The following is a 22,648-nucleotide window of genomic DNA, read 5'->3' on the forward strand; positions in this document are numbered from 1 at the left end:
GGGTGGACTACCTGAAGATGCTGAGGGTTTTAACCCTGTGATGTCTATAGCAGTTTACTTGCAACTTTGCTTCCTGTTCATTCTACGAATTATGAAATCTATAACTTGTTCCCAGACACATTTAGAATGCATGCAGTTCTTGTTAATTTTCAGCCTTTTTTTAATTGCAGATTTTTTTTTTTGTTTGGGAGAATGAGTGTTGCAGTGGATCCATTGACCTTGTTAAATTCTCCTTCCTTTTCCCTTGTCTCAAGTAATTGAATTGGGGCTTTTCTGCTGCTGATATTTAATTTGAGGTTCTGAGATCCACTTCATGTTCTTCAGGACTTTTTTAAAATTGAGGACTTGTAACAAAACTCTTCACTTTTTTTTTATATTTAAAAAAAAAAAAAAAATAATAATTTAATACTTGATTGGTAGCTGCTATGTGTTCCTGTCCTTGGATGATTTTTAAGGGGGTGGAAAGAACAAACATAGACCATTCGGGCCTTTGAGTCTGCTCTGCTGTTCAGTAAGATCATGGCTGATGATGTACCTCATTTCCACCTTCCTGCACTAGCTCCATAGCCTTTGATTCCAGAAAGGGCTTTTTTTTTTTGGTAAGTCCTGAGCTTTGTTTTGTGTGGCCTGAACCCATTGAAGTTTCTGCTTGAAATATAACATTTAAATACAAGTTCCCAAGCACAATCTCTTGTGCTCCAAAGGCACCAGGCAGTCACTTCAGGATTGTGGTTATTAATTCTGCCTGTGATTGGATTGTCTTTTATCTGCTGCTGAAAATAGTGGTCTTTCAATTCACACTTGTATGCTCGCAGCCAGATTCTCTTCCTGCACCCTGACCCAACCTGTCAGAATCCCTCCTAGGCACCACTTGCAACTTTATTGATTCTATCTTTTGAATTTGGGAAACTGACACTGCACATCAAATGTGATTATATGTAAGATCCAGTACTTAAACATAGACACACTTTTTTAAATCTCTTGAAACTTCCATTTTCAAAACTGAGCAGCCTAATCTTGCATTGCAGATAACTAGAAAGATGCTCTGTGGGAATATACGTCTTGAAGGTAGTACGAAACGCCGTTGCCTATCCAATCTATCTGCTCCTGAAAGCAGGGACTCGTGCTGCTAAATCTTGGGAGGGAGGAAGGACTGCTGGCAGCTTACTGCCAACTCGACCAAGAGGCTACTTCATGCAAGTAGCTTAAGCAGTGTCGGTGGGCAATTCTTTTGAAAGAGTGTAAGCACATAACCGTTGAGCCTGGATTTTTTTTTTTTTTTTTAATCCTCCACATGCCTGCTCCAGTAAGGGTATTTCTGCTCCCCCTGGGGGCCTCAGGCGTTGAAGCCAATCAATCATATCCACCTCACCCTGGCATTAGTTCACATTGACCAAATTTGGTCCAACTCCTAGCCCTTCCTTGGTTGTCTGCATATGCACTACAGAATGCAATCTCCCTTTAAGCCATACTAAGTGTACTCATGTTCACACCTACATAACCATAACATGTCTGGATGAAAATAGGGGTGTGGGTGGAAGTTGAGATGAGAATATTGTGCAAAGGTAAAGAATCCATCCTGTAATGGAAGTACTGATTCCACAGCAGAAGGTTGGGAATTGGCAAAAGGCCTTGCTGCAGCCTCCACTCTCTTGCTCCTGCATCATTAACAATTGTTTTCCAAATTATTCAGGATATTTGGCTTCAAAAAAATTGGGGTAAACCAGGTGTTGCAAAATTTGAAAAATACACGGATTAGATGGACACGTGGAATGTGGAAAGGAAGAAAAGACAATCTTAGAAATGCATAGGTAGCTGGTCCCTCAAAAGAGGAACAACGTAGACCTTTTGTCTCAATCTGGGAACATTGGCCTGGATTTTGCGGTGGTAATTAAACTCCGTGTTCGCCGTCATTACTCTGAAACTCACAGCAACTTCAGGATTTAGTGGATACGCAGAAACTCAGAAATCCAGAAGTTGCGGTCAGCCATTCTGCACCTCTCGCGCTGTGCTGTTGAATTCGGACATTGAAGTTTACATAGAAAGCAATGGACAGGCAAATTTGGGCTAATTTCCCACTTCTAACTAACTAATTGCTAGAAAATTTTAGGGCTTGTGTGAGTAGGTGCAAGGAGCCTGTTTGACATTTGCAAATACTTGATGAGAGAATGATTGATTTATCCCGGAAGGAGATTCTTGCATGGAATAAACCAACCTGAAATGGCTGCAAATCACAGGTATCAGATTTTTTACAATTTTAATTTAACATTTGACTTTAAAATTTTGATAACTTTTAAAAAGCATAAATTTTTTTGACATCCATCTGACAAAGAAAATTGTTCACTTTAATAATGACTTACAAATTTTGTTCATGTACTGCAACTGCTTGGAGGAAGCCTGTGAGAAACATGCCTTTTCCACATGTGGCCCCATGTTGTATGCTTTGTGCGTAACAAGAGTCTGATGCAGGGAACAGAAGTCTGGTACCATGCCTGTAGGCTGATCAGGAGGAGCTTTTTCCCATCCGAGTGTATAGGGAGAGGCTGTCTTTCGAGATGTGTCTGAGGAGTTGTGTGTGAGGTAGCTGCCTCTTTACTGAAGTGTAATAGGCTGCCTCTGATATGTTAAAGGAGGATCTTTAGCCACGTTCTAAGTCCTGCACTGCCTTGTTAGAGGCCATGAAGGTAACCACAGCTCTCAAATTTTATGCATGTGGGTAATTTCTGTCAGGCACCAGTGACATATGCAACATCACCCAGAGTACTGAAAGGGCATGCATTCACAAGTCACATGCCATGTTCTGTAGGGCTTCTGAGTTCATCAACTTTGACCTGTTCCCCAGCACAGCAAAGGGAGAAGCCCATCACGTTCCATAGAATCGCTGGCTTTCCCAAAGTGCTTGGGGCTGTCTGGAACCAGTATCGCATTGAAGGCACCGAATGATGGACATAAACAGGAAGGGGTTCCATTCATTAAATGTGATGATGCTCAACTGTGGATCCTGAATGTCAATACAGATCAGTGATGTGCTCATGACACCCTTCGTCTTCTGGCACTCAGACTTGCATAACTCCCTCCGATGGCGTCCAGGATCTGGATGGATATTGGGCGACAAGGGCTATCTGCTGAAACAGTGGCTGGTGGTGCCCTACCCCAGGACTGATAGTGAAGCACAGGAAAGATAACAACTGTGCCAAGTGATGGAGAGGGCAATGAGGTGGTGAAATCACATTTCTGGTGCCTGAACAGGTCAGGGGGGGACTTTGCAGTACTCACCCGTGACAGTAGCGAGGATTGCAGTGGTCTATTGCACAACTTTGTCCTGCGGGAAGGACTGACCCTTAACCCACCAGCCGAGATTCCAGTGGAAATGGATGACTTGGAAATCCCAACATGGATGTCTCTGGGGCTATGCTTCCTGGGTCACCTGAGGAAGCCATGGCTACAGTGGGCAGAGCGGCTAGAGCAGAGCTGGTGGCTCATAGTGGTGAGTGGCAAGATGCTTCCTCCCTCCCCCAGGAGTGAAAGTGAACTATTGTAGCAGGTCTGGCATATCTCGCTTCCTCCCACTGGCCCTGCGTCATCAGCTTGGCGGCTGCCTGTAAGAGGGCAGTCGTGTGTCTTGCACAGAGCCAGAGGGGCCAAGGGATGGTGAGGTTTGTCGCGGTCAGGCCCACCCAACCCCACATCAGCACCCTGAAGGTACAACATGGGGGACAGGAGTGACGACGCCACTTCTGCCCTCAATCGGGGCACACCTTCTTCCAATGGATGCCGCCTCACTTAACCCTTCCTCCGCCTCGTACCATGCCAACTGGCTCTGCAACCCCTGCCTCCAGGCCCTGTGCATGTCCACATCCTCTGCAGCCGCCGACTCACCGCCATCTGGACCCCCTGCGTCCAAAGACAGCTCTCCACCTCATTGAGGAGAGTGTTGACGTCGTCTTCACTGAAGTTGTGACCAATGCTCCCTTTAACTTTTTGGGGTGTGCGGCCCATTCAAAATACCGCGCATGTGTGGTTTTTCCTATTTAAAAGCCGGTGAGCTGGATACACAGGAGCTACAGAGCGCTCCATGGCCACGCAGCCTAAAAGAAACGTTGGTTGTGACACCTTCCTGCTAAATTTGTTTTTCTAAGTACACAGCTTTTTAAAAAGTTAATTGCTTTGCAAACCTTTTATTAAAAAAAAAACTTCATTTTTTTCTTTGCTCCGCTTTTTACGAACTGTCCATTTTACTTTGCCATTTTATTAAGTTTTAAAATTTTCTCTGCAGTTACAATTAAGTTTTTTAAAAAGATTATTTAAAAACTACTTTCCTCTTTTTAGTCCAAAATGATTTTGTGGATGTGTCGTCACATTGAGGGCGTGTCTTGTATTGATGCCCATGTGATGTGACATTCGCAATCGTGTTAACCGATGCTGCTCAGATCCGTGGGAGTCAACATTGTGCACAAATCTCTGCATTTTCACCAGAATCAAACCAGGTTTGTGGGAATTTCTTGAGGTTCGTGGTGAGCGCCGTCGCTTCAGGCTGACTGCAAATTATGGACCATTATGTTCTTTAGTTCCATGTGCTCGAGGTCAACACACATTAGGTAAGTACATAACTACTGAACCAGTTCTCCAGGCAGTGAGGTTGTATGTTTTGTGAAGCAACAATAAAGTTAGTGTAGATGAGAGGCTATGGAGTTTTGTGAATCGACATTACAGGAAGTGAACTGAAGCAAAAGCAAGTTTATAAGAAAAGTTGGACAAAGCGCACTTAAACTGAAGGTAGGTGAATGGTTTCATTAGTGCTATTCCCTCAATTTATGTTAAGAATTCAAATAGTTTAATGCAGGACTTGCACTTTAGTTGAAATAAAGACTTGTATTTTTATATCTCCTTATCATGGCTTTTGTGCTTCAGTTAAGTTCAAAGTGCAGTGATGCAGCAGCCATTTTGTATGCAATAAGACTGCACAAACATGAATGACCTCTTGACTTTGTTTTGGTTGAAAGAGGAATGTTGGCCAAGATAACTACTGCTTGCATTTATACAGCACCTTTTTAACTTTGGGTCCAATGAAAAGAGAGGGGGGTAATACTGCAAGACACTTAAAAGGCATGGATGCAGAGTATTGGGAAGGGTGATCAAAATCTTGGTCAGAGATGGTTTCTAAGGAGGGAATTCCAGAATATGGAACCTAGATTCCTGAAGTCACCACTGCCAATGATGGGGTGAGGAGAGGGGTGCACAAGAGGCTGGAGTCTCATTCAAGTAGTGGCATGGGCTCTTTATCTCGTACCTATCCCAGTGGAATGAGCCGACCGGCCCCCTCTAACATCTCATCCAAAGGACAAGTTTGGTCAATTTGGATATTCATTCAGGATTATGGTTTTTCTAACTTTCTAGTAACTTGAAACACTCAATATTCAAATTTAGGAAAAAAAAATATATATATATAGTGCCTTTCGCGACAACTAGACATCTCAAAGCACTTTACAGCCAATGAAGTCTTTTTGGCGTGTAGTCACTGTTGTAATGTGGAAAAAGCCAGCAGCCGATTTGCACACAGCAAGCTTCCACAAACAGCAATGTGGTGATAACCAGAATTTTTTATGTTGATTTGAGGGATTAAATATTGGCCAGGACACTGGGGATAACGCCCCTGCTCTTCAAATTAGTGCCATGGGATCTTTTACGTCCACCTGAGAGGGCAGATGGGACCTCGTTTTAACGTCTCATCTGAAACACTGCACCTCTGGCAGTGCAGCACTCCCTCAGTACTGCACTGAAGTGTCAGCCTAGATTTATGTGCTCAAGTCCTTGGAGTGGGACTTGTGCCTTTGAGTCAGAAGGTTGTGGGTTCGTGTGCCACAGCTGACACTATATAAATTGATGGTAAGTTGTACTTGTGACTTTCTGATTGAGAGGTTCCTAGCAATCACTGTTTATTTTTGTATTCAATCACCTTGGACCATGAATTGATATCTAGTCTGTAGATTGTGGGAGGAAAGGGCATCAACTAACCAAGTTGTTTATCTGGTCTAGTTCGCTATTGTTTTCAATTTGAATGAGTGGTATGCTGCAATGTGGTCCTTCACGTTTCCTCTGTTTTCCAATATAGAAAAAATATTACTAAGATGTTTTCCATGAGTGATGACTATGAACTGCATAGATGAAGATTTTGTATTTAAGTTTCTTTCTAAATGTCTTTACTGCTATACAAGACTGCAGTTTTTTTTTTTTTAAAACACGTGTCGAATTAATGCTTTTCAGTTGGTTAATAAATTATGTTTCATGCTTTCCTCTTCTAGGTCCCTAACTGCACACTCCTCCCATGTAGCTCCAGAGCAGGAGTGGACTATTTTGGGTCACATGCTTCTCAACACCTGCCATCATTGCTGCTGTCTGCCAGGCTGATAGAAGATGAGCTTCTGCAGGGATGAGACTGCTCTTGCTGCTGCTCATGCCATTTAGGAGTACCACATAGAATTCTGCTACCAATTAACTCTTGTAGTGCTGAAACGACCAAGCTATCGCTTCTTCCTGCTCCACCATAGAAAGTTGGTGGGAGGGAAGTATGTGCTTCAAATTGCATATGATTCAAAGAAACTATCGGAGATTCTGGAATATATTCAGATGTAATTTGGCCAGACACCTGAAAAGGAATAGATCTGACTGAAGATATCCAACTAGTTCAATTGGTTTGATTGATAGTGAAGAAGAATAAGGCAGGCAAAGACAAAAGTGCAGCTAAGAGCCCAGCAAAGGAGAGCAAAAAAAGCAAATCTGTTGGGTGCTGAAGCAGCAGTAATCGAAGTAAGTCATGGAACTGCTCGGCACAAGCTTGAAGTTAGTCCAGACAAAGCCACGGTGAAAAGGAGTCCGACAGCGGCAGGAAACCAGCAACTGTCATTGTCAAGGGGTTTGATTTGTCAATTTCTACCGTTAACTATAACCAAGGAAGTCTGTTGTAAGGATGCATCACCTATCCAGAGGGGATCTTGGCACACTGTTATCAAGGACCTAAATGCTATTTTAAAACCTTGGGCAGAAGATTCATTTGGTGGGCAGCTAGGTTATGGTCTGTCAAAATGCTCCCAGCAGTATGCCGAACAGCCAAGGACTGTGACACTGGATATTAAAGGTATCCGCATTGAAGTTCCTTTTGGAAGAGACGAAGGCTGACCTTTTAAGCAGAAAAGTAGTGTGCTTTGGCTCAACAGAATAGTGAACCATAAAACCAGCCTACTCAAGATTGATCAGAGTAATCTGAACAGACTTAAACTGAAGCTGTTTTCATTGTCCACTGCAAGTGGAGGAGGTGTACATTCCAGCTGTGGCAACTTTAATGTTTCAAATGCTAGTGATTTAGCCGTAGAGTGCAATAACAGCACAAAATGTGTCTGATTATGGAGTGGGTTACACAGCATCCCAAAGAGCTCTCGGCCAAAGTATTATGTCAGCTGTGCCAACAGTGATGGACCACACCCAGCAAGTGCACAAAGCTGCTGCTTTCAAGGTAGTCGCAAACATCCATAGGACAAATCTAGCCTGTAAGAAGCATGAAAACCAGCTTGTGCAAAGGGTGGCTGCATCAAATACTTTTTGATTGTAGTATCTTGTGAAAGTACTTGGACAAGCAGCATCAATAGTGACAAAGGGGCTGGAAGCCAATTGAAATCTTCAACCAGTCTCGTCAATCTAAACTAGGAGCTGCTCACTTTCCTTGAGGGTGCTATCGAGCGTTCTGGTGACTGAAGTGTATACTAGCACTCATCAAGCAAAGCCTTGTGTTGCTAGTGATCCCTCCTAGATCACTAATGTCTGCAACAAATCAGCTGCATGAAAACTTAAGTCCTGCCTATGTCACCTATGAGAATAAACACATTACATATTGAACATTCAAGGCAGCTAGAACAATAATTATTGTCCTCATTGTCTCATTTACTGAGACATATTTCCAGCAAAAGCTGATCCAACCTACTGAACGACAGCATTATTGGATCAGTCAGGAAATGAGGCGGAGCAGTTTCCTGAAGTAGTGTGAAATTGACATATCTAGTATTACCTATGGATTGGAGAAAGTAGCAGCTAAATTTTACCTGAATTAATGAGCACCATTAAGTTTTTTGCTTATCTATTGCCCATCGGGGACTTTTCCACCTTTTGGGACCTACTCGGGAGAACACTCCAATATTAAACAACACGCTGATCCTGGGGGAATTAAATGCAAAACACTGGGGCTGCCAGTCTATTAACACTACAGGTAAAGAGCTACTGAAAGTAACCCATGATCTGGACTACAGCATCTTGATCTGTAGAATCCACTCATTGCAGCAGCTTCAGCTCCCATGATGTACTTTGACTTAAGGTTTAGGGAGGATGTGGGGAGTTACTATCTGCCAGTCCTGTTCACCTGAACTATTCTGCTGAACTGTGACTACTCAGTACACCAAATCAAAACACAAAAATTGAACAGTCTGGGAAAAGGAAGTAGAGCATTGTGCATGAATGTAATTAGAACTCTCTTGACCTTTTGAGCACAACCCCTGCAAGCAAGAGAAGACTGAAGAATTGTGCAAATGCCCTAGCCCAGCTAATTACTGTTGCTGAACTCCGAATGAGACTGCGAGAGAAGGCTCCAGAAAAAGATGGCATCACCGGGTGAAATGACAGTGATAGCTGAGGTCTTCAGCTGGGCTATTTCCTGAGGTGTGTTTACAATGGGGGCACAAACCAGGCAAAAACTCTTAAGCCAGTAATTACTGGGGACATTATCAGCATGTTGAACTGCCTTAAAACTGCTTGGGTGAGTCATCATACAACCGCTTCCAACATCGCCTTCAAAGCATTGACTTCTTGAACTCGAGCCAAGCAGGATTCAAGAGAGAAAGGAGCTCCATCGTCCATTTGCTACAGCTGTCGGCGCATCCTCCAAACCATTAACGAGAGAATGTGTATTGGTATTTGATGTGGAAAAGACTTTTTGAAGTTTGGCATAATGTGCTATGATACAAGAACTCCCAGCATGCTGATTCAATTGATCTCATTTCCTAACACAGTACGCAATTGCTGTCGGTGAGCACAGCAATTTCCACTAAACATTGCCTGATGGCCAGACTTCTTTCCCCAGCCCATGCTCAGTGCTCCACATCTGCCCAATGCTTGATTATGGCGAGTCAGCCACAGATTAAGATGCTACAAACAATCCAGGACTGGGCAATAAAGGCAGCATATTGCCTTGCACGCTTTTCTCAATCTATCTGCACAACATCTGTGAACTCCAAGCAATGGAAAAAGGCTTCTGGGACTCTGGCCAAAAGTGAGGACTTTACTGCCGATTGAGGAACCGGGTACAGAACCCATCTCGTACATCTGCAACCCTGCGTCATCTGTGGGCCTGTAGTGCACAGTAGACCTTGGCAGCATTCGATCACAAAGGCAATTGTGCAGGAGTCAACTGAGTGTCCGAGGTCCCCAGTCCCTGCACCAATCAAAGTTGACGACTGTTATGAGTTGCAGAATGCCCAATATAAAAGGGATGTGAAAAGGTAATAAATCCTGGGTCATCCTTTTTAAACTTTCCTACATTACAACAGTGACTACACTTAAAAGAAAAAGTACTTAATTGGCTGTAAAACGCTTTGGGATGCCCGGTGGACGTGAAAGGCGCTATATAAATGTCTTTCTTTCTTCCAATGTTAGCCATAACTAAGAAACCTAGAACTAAACCTAGTAGCCCAACTCATTTTAAAAACAGCCGATTTTTAATTTATCTGAGCACTGAGTTCAAAAATATTACTGTCCACTTATCCACTAATCTGAATGAGACAGCAGGAAAGTATTCTCAGTTCCTGGCTAACTTTTAATCTTGCTCATTGAAAGCAACTTGAGATGACTACCAGTTTTCTTTCCTGCATGGATATCACCCCAAAGATGCAAGGCTGTTAACTCGAGCATCTTGTGGGGAAATCATGAGCACACACTTGCATTCTTGCTCCGATGCACGACTAGAAATACAAATACACTAAAATACACCAACCAACACCTGAGTTTGCAGTGTGCTGAAATGATGAAACTCTGGCCTGTGTTTGGAGCAGCAGCAGAGTTTACTGTAGAACTAGGAAATCCGCTGATTTTGCTGGTTTAGTAGTCTTGTTCTTCAGTCGCTTTTTGTCAATGATGGTGTGGACTGTTGAAATGCCCTAATTTAAAGACAGTTGAGGTATGGTAACATCAGCAACTGTTTACTAATTCAAAGATTAAAATTTAAGTTAGAAAAATGACAGGAGCGAAATGGAAGTTGGGGGGAGGCAAGGTGGTAGGTAACTGCATACCTGGCCTGCCCCAGTGTTGATCAACCAGTGTCTGAATCCCCTCTTAACATGGTGAATCTAAGCTAACTAATTGGGGGGGGGGGGGGAAAAGAGAGAGAGAAAGGGCAGTTGGTAGCATTACATTAATCAAATTTGTAGGTTTCTGAATCTTGTATATATTTTCCAATACCACAACACATGGACAATCTGTCAATCGAGTTTCTTGGGAATATAAGAATGCAAGGATCAGAAGATAACATTGTGGTCTGTCTGATCAGTCCTAAATCTTAAAGTACTATTTTATTTATTTAAATCTGGTCAACTTGTTTTCTCTGCTGAATCCATATAGCTATCACTTGACTGCCTCCACGGTCAGTTCTGTACATTCACCACTCTCTGAATAGTAGTTAAATCTAAGCTGTTCAACTTCTCTCCTCGAGCTTGCATCTGTGGCCCCTTGTGGAAGATCTTGCAGGCGGCACATTGAATATAAACTAGATTACTCAGACTAGATGCAGAATCTAAGTTTTTTTTTGTGAATCTTATGACCATTGTACCATGGAAGAATAAAACTGGTCTCTTGTAGCCCATCAGAAGTTTATTTTGGGTGTTAGCCGTAGCTCAATTGTAGCATTCTCGCCTCCAAGCCAGAAGGTTTTGGGTTCAAGTCCCATTCCAGAGACTTGAGCACAAAATCCAGGCCGACACTCCAGTGCATTACTGAGGGAGTGCTGCACTGTCAAAGGTGTCGTAATTTGGATGAGATGTTAAACCCAGGCCCATCTGTCCTCCCAAGTGGATGTGAAAGATCCCATGGCACTACTTTGAAGAGCGGGGGGAATTCTCCATGGTGTCCTGGCCAATATTTATCCTTCAACATTTTTTTTAAATGATTTTGTCATTATCTTATTGCTGTGTGCAAATTGGCTGCTACATTTCCTGCATTACAACAGTGACTACACTTCAAAAGTACTTAATTGACTAAAATGATTCAGGACGTCATGAGGTTGTGAAGGCGCTATATAAATTCAAGTCTTTTTAGTCTGATTTCCAATTTCGTATAGAACTTGAGAGCAAGAGAGAATAGTTGGCTTGTATAAATACTGTAGTTTTAACTTAACTCTACCTTCAAATAATTAATTAGTAATTGACTTTTTAGAGGCAGATATAGGGTGAAGTCATAGATCCAGTGTAACAGCTTGTGTTTTGCTCTAGTTTATTTTATACTCCCAAGGTGTTGGCCTTCACACTCGAGTCAGAAGCAGAATGGTAATGTAGAAGAGTGCATCTGTGCATTACAATGATATGTTCCTCCCATGCTGTCATAGTTTTTTGTGTGTCTGTATTAGCTCATGTCGAGGATAAAATTAATGCAAATAGCATGAGGTGTTCAATACTTGTGTTCCCCTAGATAAATCCTAAACTCTCAACATTATCAAAAATCTACTGCTGGAGTAGAAAAGGAAAATCCATTGGTATTATCAAATCTGAATTTCTGCAATGCATCCTAAATAAACCAGCACTTACTAATCAAGTGTTTTCTCTATCTAATTGACTATTCTAGTGGCAAGGGTTTTTTCTTGCAGCATTGAGCAAATATGTCGAGGTAAGCTAGATTCTGTCATTTTAAATATCAGGTTTGTAATGAGTATTAGAAAAGTTATAATCTCTTTTATTTTACAGTGTCTGATTATTTAGCTCTCTCGTTCATATTTCCATTTGTACTGCAGATGATGCACAGTAACACTTCATTGTATTTGCATCCAAAGGAAAACTAGTGGCAACTAAGCTGTAAGCTGAGGTTGAACAGGCTCTTCATTTGCCATGGTAAGATGATGTATGTAAAATTAGCCTAGAATGTTTGGTTAGATGTTATGGAGACCCAAAAGCAGCAGCCTGTACATCACCAATAAAAACAGAAAATGGTGGAAATACTTAGGTCAGGCAGCATCTGTGAACAGAGAAACAGTTAACGTTTCAGGTTGACAGTCTGTCTTTGTTGCAGGGATTCCCTGGATTGCACAGAGCTCTGGCTCTCTGGCCTTTCTCACAGCTTCTTAAAGTTCAGGTTTAAAATCCAGTGGGAAGCTGGTAGAAGCAAGTTAGTTCCTGGCCAGACTACAGTGGATCGTGGCCTGAATCCAAAGCCTCCCTGCCTGGTGGTTAATGATGCTGTACTTTTATCATTAAGTCTGGATTCCAAGTAAGTAGTCGATGTAACTGAAGAAAGAATGGATGCGAGCAAAGGTTGGAGTGCAAAAAAGATTAAGATTACATAAGTGCTCAGGGAACAGAAATGGTTATAGGAAGTAATAAAATGCCTGATAGATAAAGTAGCAGTAATGAAAAATAATAGCATATTAAATTGCCTATACAGCAACGTACAGAGCCTTAACAACAAAACTGGGCAATTGGAGGCAAGAATTGTGAGGAAATCCACTTTGGAAAGGATGTCAAGGCCTTGGAGAGGGCGCAGAGGAGATTTGAGAATGGTACCAGGGATGAAAGGCTTCTGTTATGTGGAGACGAGAGAAACGGAGGTTGTTCTCCTTAGAGCAGAGAAGGTTAAGGGGAGATTTGATGGAGGATTTTGATAGAGTAAATAAAGAGAAACTGTTTCCAATGGCAGAAGGGTCAGTGACCAGGGGGCATAGATTTAAGGTAATTGGTAAAAGAACCAGAAGCGGTTGGGGGGGCAATTACATAGTGCGTTATGATCTGGAATGCACTGCCTGAAAGGGTGATGGAAGCAGATTCAGTAGAAACTTTCAAAAGGGAATTGGATAAACACTTGAACGGAAAAAGTTTACAGGGCTACGGGGAAAGAGCAAGGGAGTGGGACTAATTGGGTAGCTCTTTCAAAGAGCTGACACGGGCAGGGTGGGCCAAATGTCGTCCTTCTGTATCATTCTATGATACTGTGATATAGGGATAACAAACATGGCTGCAGATAGAACAGGATTGGTAGTAACATGTTTCAGGCTAGGAAAGAGGTTAAAAAGACAATTAGGAAGGCAAAGAGGAAATAAGAAATAAAAGTATAAGCATACAAAGAAAAAATATCTATAGGCACATAAATAACAAAAGAAGAATTAAGATTGGGACAGGCCCATTAAAGGATGAGCAAGATAAACTAGTGAGATTATACTGAAATGGCAGGGATACTGAATAGATACTCTGCTTCAGTTTTCACTGAAGAGGATAACAAAGGAAGTAAAAAAACATGAAGTTGAGGGATATTACAACAGTTAAGATAGAAAGGAGATACGAGACAAACTAGCTATTTAAGGAGGACATGGCATAATCAAACAAACTAGGGAGAAGATAGCAGATGTAGTATCAATATATAAAAATTCAGTTGACAAAGGAATAGTGCCAAGGGACTAGAACAGGAAATGTAATTGCTATCTTCAAAAACGAGAGAACTAATCCAGCGAGTTATGGACCAGCTAGCGTAGCATCCGTGGTAGGAAAGCTACTAGAATTTTTACTAAAAGATAAGCACAATGCATCTAGATGTGGAGAATATAGTAAAAATTGGTCAGCATGGATTTCTAAAAGGAAGACCATGCTTAACCAACTTTATTGAATTCTTTGAAGAAATAACAAAGGGTAGACAAGGGCAACACTGGATGTGGTATACATAGATTTCAGAAAGCCTTCAATAAGGTGCCACATAAAAGACTCACGACAAAGGTCAGGGCATATGGAATCGGGCCAGGTAGCAGATTGGATTGAAAGATGGCTACAAAATAGAAATGAGAGTAGGAGTTAAGGGACGTTATGCAGATTTGCAGAAAATGTGAAATGGTGTCTCGGATCCATGCTGGGACCACTGTTCCCACCCCCATATAAATAAATAATTCAGACTCCTAAATTGGAGCTATGATGTTGAAATTTGCAGATACCAAATTGGTTGATGTAGCTAATAATAATGTGGAGGATTACACAAATACAGGAAGACCTAAACAGGCTTGCAGAGTGGGTGGCTAAATGGCAAATTAAATTTGATACGGAGTAGTGTGAAGTGGTTCATTTTTGTAGGAGGGATAAGGAGGCCAATTATTCCTTGAAAGAAACTAAATAGGGTCGATGAGCAAAGATCTGGGAATACGTATACATAAATCGCCACTAAATATGGTAACACATTGATGAGGCTACAAAGTGATGGGGTTCATTCCTGGAGGAATAGAATACAAAAATAGGGAGATAAATGTTAAATTTATACAGCTCCTTGGATAGACTACACTTGGATTACTGTGCACAGTTCTGGTCTCCATACTTCAAAAAGGATATTAAAGCACTGGAGAAAGTTGCATCCTCTCAATTCTGGTAACATCCTTTGTAAATCTTTTCTAGATTATCAGGAAAGATTGGGGCTCTTTTTTTCTCTGGAAGACTGAAGACCTGATGGAAACCCTTTTTAAAATTGTGAAGGTGTTTGATAGGGTGGATTTAAAGAAACTGTTACCACTTGTTGACGAGTTCGGAACAAGGGGGCATGAATAGAAGATTATCACTAACAGATCAAAAAGAATTTAGGCGGGATTTCTTTAGAGTGGTGAGTGTGCAATTTGCTGTCACATGGAGTGGTTGAAGCAGATAACATTGATGCATTTAAGGGGAGGCTTGATACATACATGAGGGAGAAGGAATGCAGGAGTTGGGTGGGACTGGGACCAGGTAATTAGTGGGAGGAAGCGCGTATGGATATAAACATTGGCATAGTTGGGCTGACTGGCCTGTTCCTGTGTTGTAGATTCAATGTAATTCTCTCTTTCCCCAAAGGAAGATGAAGGATTCAAAACATTGTTGTTGTTAGAACCAAACTCTGGACCCACAACAGTAACCTGATCTCTTTTAAATCTGCCTCCTGTACACATTTCTTAATAGGGAGGTGTTGCATGCGGAACTTCCTTATGCTGCTTTCATTTTTCTGTCTTCCCCAGTGTTGTTCATGGTTTCTCAGTTTTACATGTCCTCAGAGGCTGTGACATGAGTGTTAGTTTTATATTTTGTCTTTTTTTCGTAGCAGTAGGAAGAGGTGTTGAATAAGTGAATGAAGGCATATTAACTCTTGCCACCAGATGAGTTTTGGAGGTCTAATTGAAACCAACATGATTGATTTGGCTGATCAAATTATTTACGAAAACACTAGTTTAAATTGGATGTAACGGGAACTGACCAGGATGTTTGGGAAGCTCCAGATCAGCATTGACTGCCTTGAACCTGAGGCCAGGTGTTTCCATGAGAAGGGTTCTTTCCATGACTAGTTCTTTCTGGGCCATGCAGAGCAGCTGCTAGAAGCTGGTTATAGTAATTTTAAGTAGAGGACTGGGGAGCAGGCTACCAGTTTGTACCCTTGCTGGAAATAATTGTCTGGCAAAGGTATTGTCCTTGTATGGATCCTCTGACTATCCTCCCCTGGTATTTATTGTTTGGATATAAATCTCAATTTGACATCTATCTTTGCTCTCACGTTTGGAGACATCTCATTGGTTTATGACCATTTATAGAATGTCACATGATTGCCATGGCCAATGAGATGCCAACGTCTGGTTTCCTGCTCCACATTTCCTCCCCCCCCCCCCCCCCCCACCCTGCAATTCCTTGCTTTGACCTCCAACCTTAGGCTCTACCTCTTTTCCACTTCCCTACCCCCACTACTCCCAGGCCTTGGCTCGTGCTCCCATCCAGCTCTGTCCCTGCACAGACCTTGGACCCATCTCTTTTCCTGCTCCAGTCTTGGACCCTGTTCTCATAATGCTTCCTCCCGAAGTGTCTCCCACCAGTGGAAGTGTTTCAGCAGCTTCTGCTTGGAGCTATAATTCTGGATCCATCCTGCCAGCATCTGACACGTGGTGTAGGTGCAACCCAGGCCGTGCTCCAGTTCTCTACCAGCCAAAATGACATAAGCAGAGATATTTACAGGATGAACAATCTGTTTTCTGTCCTTGAGCACTGCTAAAGGTGATAATTTGCTGTTTAACAATTTTAAAGGTTTTTTTTTTTAGATTGCTAGATTTTCAAATTAATAAAAAAAAATAAAAAAAAATTAAATGCTGGAACTGAAGGACTGTGCTTTGATGAAGGGTCCCCATGTAAGACTTTATCCAGTCTTTTTTAGATGTTGACAGTGGAAATATACACCAGTCTATTTTGTATTTTAGCTTTTCCAAAATTCCTTAGTCTCCTTCTGAACTGCAGAGTTCAGTTTCCTTGTTTCTTTCCTTTCCCCTTAAGAATAACTAATCTCAGACTAATTTCCACAGGTTAAGCTAGAACTAATGCTTCCTGATGGTATTAAAATGATTGATTAAACTAGTTTACATAGTCTACAGCACAGAAATGGGCCATTCGACCCCAACAGGTCTATGCCAGCGTTTATGCTCCACACAAGCCTCCTCCCACCCCTGTTCATCTAACCCTCTATTCCTTTCTCACTCATGCTTATCTAGCGTCCTCTTAAATACATCTATGCAATTCGCCTCAACTACTCCTTGTGGTAGCGAGTTCCACATTCTCACCACTCTTTGGGTAAAGAAGTTTCTCCTGAATTCCCTATTGGATTTATTGTTGACTATCTTATATTTATGGCCTCTAGTTTTGACCCCCCCCCTGACAACATCTCTACGTCTAGCTTATCAAACCTCTTCAAAATTTTAAAGACTTAAGTTACCCCTCATTCTCTTTTCTAAAGAGTCCCTGCCTGTTCAGCCTTTCTGATAAGTCTATCCTCTCCGTCATCTTTGAATTGTTTTTGCACCTTCTCCAGTGCCTCTCTATCCTTTTTTTATAATATGGAGCCCAGACCTGTGCACAGTACTCCGTGTGGTCTAACCAAGGTTTGATACAAGTTTAACATAACTTCTCTGCTTTTCAATTCTATCTAGTGCTGCACTGTCGGAGGTGCCGTCTTTTGGATGAGACATTGTGCAGGCGGGGCCTCTGTTTAATCAGGTGGACGTAAAAATCCCATGGCACGCTTTTGAAGAAGAGCAGGGGAGTTATCCCCAGTGTCCTAGCCAATATTTATCCCTCATTCAACATAATGACCAGATAATCTGTTTTTGTTATCACATTGCTGTTTGTGGGAGCTTGCTGTGTGCAAATTGGTTGCTGCGTTTCCCACATTACAACAGTGACTGCACTCCAAAAGTACTTCATTGGCTGTACAGCGCTTTGAGATGTCTGGTGGTCATGAAAGGCGCTATATAAATGCAAGTCTGTCTTTCTCTTTCTATCTCTCTAGGAATGAACCCCAGTGCTTGATTTGCTTTTTTTATGGCAGCCTTCCCCTTCTCTCCTTGGTGCTAAATTCTTCAGTAGTTTAAGTGATTTTTATTTTTTTTAACAAAACTTACAAAGCCATAAAGATAATGGTGCCATTTTTAATTGTCATTCTGCAAATTGTCCAAGGGAAGTGTATGTGGTTGCAGAATGTAATGAAAAGCAGACTACATCAATTCACCTGGAAATAGTGAAAAATGAATCCCAATTTTTGAGTTAATCTGTTTTTCCCCTTTTTTCTTAAGATGAGTTGTGATATAGAAGTTTTAAAATGTTTCTGTATAAAGTGAATTGTTGTTTTAAGTGATATGATCCTATCTGGTTTCTCCTAGTGTGTTCAAAAAGCATAATGAAGTTTGGAGAAGGGGATTCACCAGACAGGTGAAAGTGGGGAGAAAAACACAATTTCTAAATGTCTAATGTGTAAAGACTAGCCTGACAAAGCTTGTTTCAAAATTGTAATTTATTTAATTGTTCTAATCTTCAGATATTTTTGATGCAAGTGACCTATCCTGAATCATTTTATTAACACACTCAGTTTGTAACTTTAGCAGCTTGGTAATCTGTTTCAATGGGAATAATAAGTAGATTTACTATTGCTAGGGAGATAAATTTGTTTCTACAATGATGCAGAAGTTCCAGTTCTTCTCAACCAAGCTAATAATGGCACATTTCATTCACTTTGCTTCCAATTTCCACCCTTCCCTCACCTTCACATGTCCATCTCCAACTCTTTCTTCCCTTCCTCGACTTCTCCGTCTCCATCTTTGGGGATCGGTTATTGACAAACATTCACTACAAGCCCACTGACTCCCACAGCTACCTGGACTACACTTCCTCCCACCCCGCCTCCTGTAAGGACTCTTATTCCATTCTCCCAGTTTCTCTGTCTCTGCCGCATCTGCTCTGACGATGCCACCTTCCATACCAGTGCTTCTGACATGTCTTCCTTTTTCCTCAACCAAGGATTCCCCTCTACAGTGGTTGACACGGCCCTTGACCGTGTCCGTTCCACCTCCTGCACTTCTGCCCTCACCCCTGCCCCTCCCTCCCGGAACCACGACAGAGTTCCCCTTGTCCTCACCTTTCACCCCACCAGCCTCCACATTCAACAGATCCTCCTCTGCCATTTCCGCCACCTCCAGCGTGATCCCACCACCAAACGCATCTTCCACTTGCCTCCTTTGAGCATTCCGTAGGGACTGCTCCCTCCGCGACACCCTAGTCCACTCCTCTATCACCCCTTCCCTTTCGCCCGGCACCTTCCCGTGCAAGCGCAGGAGATGCAACACATGTCATTATACCTCTCTCCTTCCCACTGTCCAGGGCCCCAAACAACCCTTCCAGGTGAAACAACGATTTACTACTTGTACTTGCAATTTAGTATACTATATTCGCTGCTCACGATGTGGTCTCCTCTACATTGGGGCGATCAAACGCAGATTGGGTGACCGCTTTGCGGAACACTTCCGGTCAGTTTGTAAGGGGGACCCCGAGCTTCCAGTCAGCTGTCATTTTAATTCACCACTCCACTCGGTCCTCGCCCTCTTGCATTGTTCCATGTAAGCTCGAGGAACAGCACCTCCTCTTTCGATTAGGCACTTTACAACCTTCTGGACGCAACAATTTCAGATCATAACCTCAGCCCCTATCATTTTATTTATATAATAAATATATACATACACACACTATCTTTTTTCTTCCCACATGGCAGCTGTCTTTCTGCCAGCGCAATTTACACTTCATCTAGAGCCGTCCTTTGTTTCTTAACCTGTCCCATTACATCTCCTTTTGCCTTGAATATCTTAATGTCTCTTAACCTCTTTTGCCTTCTATCCTATCAGACATTCCCTTTTGTTCTTTCATCCCCTCCCCCATTTCCCAGCTCCTACACTTGCTTAAAAATCTGTTCCATTTCCTGCTATTTTCCAGTTCTGACAAAAGGTCATCGACCTGAAACGTTAACTCTGTTTCTCTCTTCACAGATGCTGCCTGACCTGCTGAGTTTCTCCAGCATTTTGTTTTTATTTCAGATTTCCAGCATTTGCAGTATTTTCTTTTTTGTTCTAATAATGGCACATGTGGATTAATGAGCTGCCCTTGACTTTAAGCTTATTTTATATATTTTGAAAGTTTAAAAAAAACTTCAACCAGTACACCTACAGCACAACTGCTTTATTTAATATATTACCCTGCACTATTGCTTGTAGTGATATTCTAATAGATTCCTTCTAACACAAATGGAGAAGATGACAATGCCCCAATGATGGCATGATGTTTTACAGTAAAACATGGAGGCCAAAAGCTTTTGATGAGAGATTAAATATGAGAAGGTAAGGTTGATGTCTTTATTACGATAGAATTTGTTATTTTAAGAGCTGTTAAATGCTGCACATACAATGGTATATTCATTTGGTGCAAATAGGAATTTTGGGAGACTATTAAAGAAACTATAGGCAGTACAGGGAACATGATTGTGGTGCTGGAGAGGGGGGATTAAAGTTTGAGATATTTCAGAAAATCAACTTTTTGGGATATACACAAGTGTTGTGAGATATTTATTTTTCACAAGTTACATTTCTAATCCACTGTTGCCATTACCTGTAATTCTGAATATCTCTACTTGTGAAAAATATATTTCTGTGGTGATTCAGAAAGTGTTTCTTCTCTCCCACACCAATAACGGCACTCTCTGAGCTGTTCTTGATGTAGGCTTTACACTAGCATTGACAGTCGAACTAGTGCAGTTAAATTACTCTCCAAATAAAACCGATCAGAGAAAGGCAGGCATAAAACTCTAGCAGTGCATAATATCGCTTTATTTTTTTTGTAACAATGATGTCTCTTGCACTGATTCAGGAAAGGTATCAGGCAGGGCTAATTTACAGCAAATTGCAAAAAGAAACTTGCTAAAAAGTCTGAACAGTTAATCATACCTGTTACAAAGGTTAATATTTGTTGTTATAGTACAGTACTGCATTGCAAGCAAGCACTACTAAATGTTGCAATTTGAGGCAATCACTCCAAAGCAACTATCTGCTGTTAATATTTCTGCTGAGGACAATGGAACAGACAGACTGATGACCTGCAGCACAGAATGGGGCTGAGTTACCGAGCAGCCAGAAACTGGCCAATCAGGAGGACGCGGCCAAGGCGAGGCCACGCCCCCCACGCAGCCGCTTTATAAAGCGCTCATTAGGCAAGCAGTCAGTCTCCTGCAGTGTGTAGTGAAAGCCGTTGTGCAACATGGCGAAGGAACAGCTCTGTAAGCTATTTGTTGGCGGGCTCAGCTTTGAAACGGTGGAAGGCAACCTAAGAAACCATTTTGAGCAATGGGGGCAACTCACTGACTGTGTTGTAGTACAAGATACAATCACCAGGCGCCCTCGAGGCTTTGGGTTTGTCACATACTCTTCGCCGAGCGAGGCGGATGCTGCAATGGCTGCTAGGCCTCATGTCTTAGATGGCCGCACGGTGGATCTGAAGCGGGCTGTGCCGAGGGAAGACTCAAACAAACCTGGCTTCAACATGAAGGTAAAGAAGATCTTTGTTGGCGGTATAAAAGATAATCTTGATGAGAATGATTTACAAAGCTACTTCTCAGACTATGGCATGATTGAAAAAGTAGATGTGATCTGTGACCGAGAAACTGGCAAGAAAAGAGGCTTTGCCTTTGTGTACTTCGATGACCATGATTCTGTTGATAAAGCGGTTATACAGAAGTACCACATGATTAATGGCTACCGGTGTGAAGTCAAGAAAGGTTTGTCGAAGTTAGAAATGCAGAGCGGAAGTAGACCTCGCGGTCGAGCTGGCAACTTTACCCAAAGAAACGGCCGGAGTGATGGCAATTTTGGAAATTCAGCCGGGTATGGTGCCCAAGGCGGCGGAGGCGGCTACTACAATGATAGAGGAAATCGAGGAGACGTTTATGGTGATGGGGGGTATCCTCGACGTGACCGTTCCTTTTCAGGCGGAAGTTATGGTGATCGAATTCGGGATTATAGCTTTGCGAGCTATGGTGGCGGAGAAAGAGGATACAATAATGAACAATTCGACGATGCCTTTGATAACTTTGGGAACTATTCCCCTGAGCAGTCCCACTATGGCCCCATGAGAGGAGGGGGCGGTATGGATAAATATGGTGCTGGACCCTACAGGGGAGATTATGGTGTTAGCAATAGAAGTAGAAACAGAGATTTTGGTGGATATGCCTTTTAACATGCGCATGAATTTAATGTGTAAGGGGGAAGTATTTGATTTGTACACGAATGGCTATGAAGCTAAGTGAATTGTGTGTAAAATGTGTAAGGGGGACGTATTTGATATGTACACAGAAGTAGCTGTAAAGCTACATAATGTATTCAACTAATCAAGGATAATTGTATACTTTTTTCACAATAAAAACAATTCAGTTTACATTCTGTCTAGCTTAACTTGGTAAATCTGAAAAATTACTGATTTTTGATTAGGAGTTTGAGCATTTTAAACACCTGGAAAATTAGCCAGCAAGTACAAGATGTCCCATTTCATTGGAAGAAAGACTGTGCAACCACTTTATACTCTCGTGATGTTGAATGATTGCATTTAAGATCCTGAGGCTAAATCCTGACTTGCCTCCTGTCTTTTGGTATTGGTGTGGCTGGAATTTGAAAGTGTAAAACTGAAGAGATATTTGATTAGAATCTGGAAACGTGTTCAAAGACTGACTGTGGAGGAGAAGCAGGAAGTGCTTGTGATTGGTGGATATATTCAAATCTGGTCGATGTTCTATAGGTCACATTTGAGTAGGGAGGCTAATATGTAAAGATATGGAAACTTGTAAAAGAAAAACAGTTTCACTAGGGCCTGTCAAGTAGACTAAGGATTTGAGGGTGGGACTTGTTAGTTTAGGACCTTTGTCCAGGCTTCAATTGGTGCTCTTTTTAAAGAAAAACACACTACTTTGAGAATCTGGCATATTCTGAATGTTATTTCCAGTCATCAAGCATTCTGGGGATGGTTCATGTGGAAGATACCAAACACAGGGACGTCTTTTGTATGCGCGTTCG

At 42.0% G+C, this 22,648-nt stretch overlaps 1 protein-coding gene across 1 annotated transcript; it reads left to right on the forward strand.

Annotated features, from left to right (window-relative positions):
• Window positions 1-20,798: 20,798 nt before the first annotated feature.
• Window positions 20,799-22,016, forward strand: LOC147114044 (heterogeneous nuclear ribonucleoprotein A1-like). The gene has a single exon (XM_085995583.1). The coding sequence runs from the start codon at window positions 20,844-20,846 to the stop codon at window positions 21,816-21,818; it is 975 nt and encodes a 324-aa protein (XP_085851709.1). The 5' UTR covers window positions 20,799-20,843; the 3' UTR covers window positions 21,819-22,016.
• The last annotated feature ends 632 nt before the right edge of the window (window positions 22,017-22,648 follow it).

The sequence above is a fragment of the Somniosus microcephalus genome, chromosome 8, assembly GCF_052327205.1.
Source record: "Somniosus microcephalus isolate GS21.2 chromosome 8, FLI_Smic_1.0, whole genome shotgun sequence".
Taxonomy (NCBI): Eukaryota; Metazoa; Chordata; class Chondrichthyes; order Squaliformes; family Somniosidae; genus Somniosus; species Somniosus microcephalus.

Bases quoted from the DNA above. Each gene is read 5' to 3' on its own strand.
- LOC147114044 (XM_085995583.1), top strand. From the start codon at position 20,844: ATGGCGAAGGAACAGCTCTGTAAGCTATTTGTTGGCGGGCTCAGCTTT.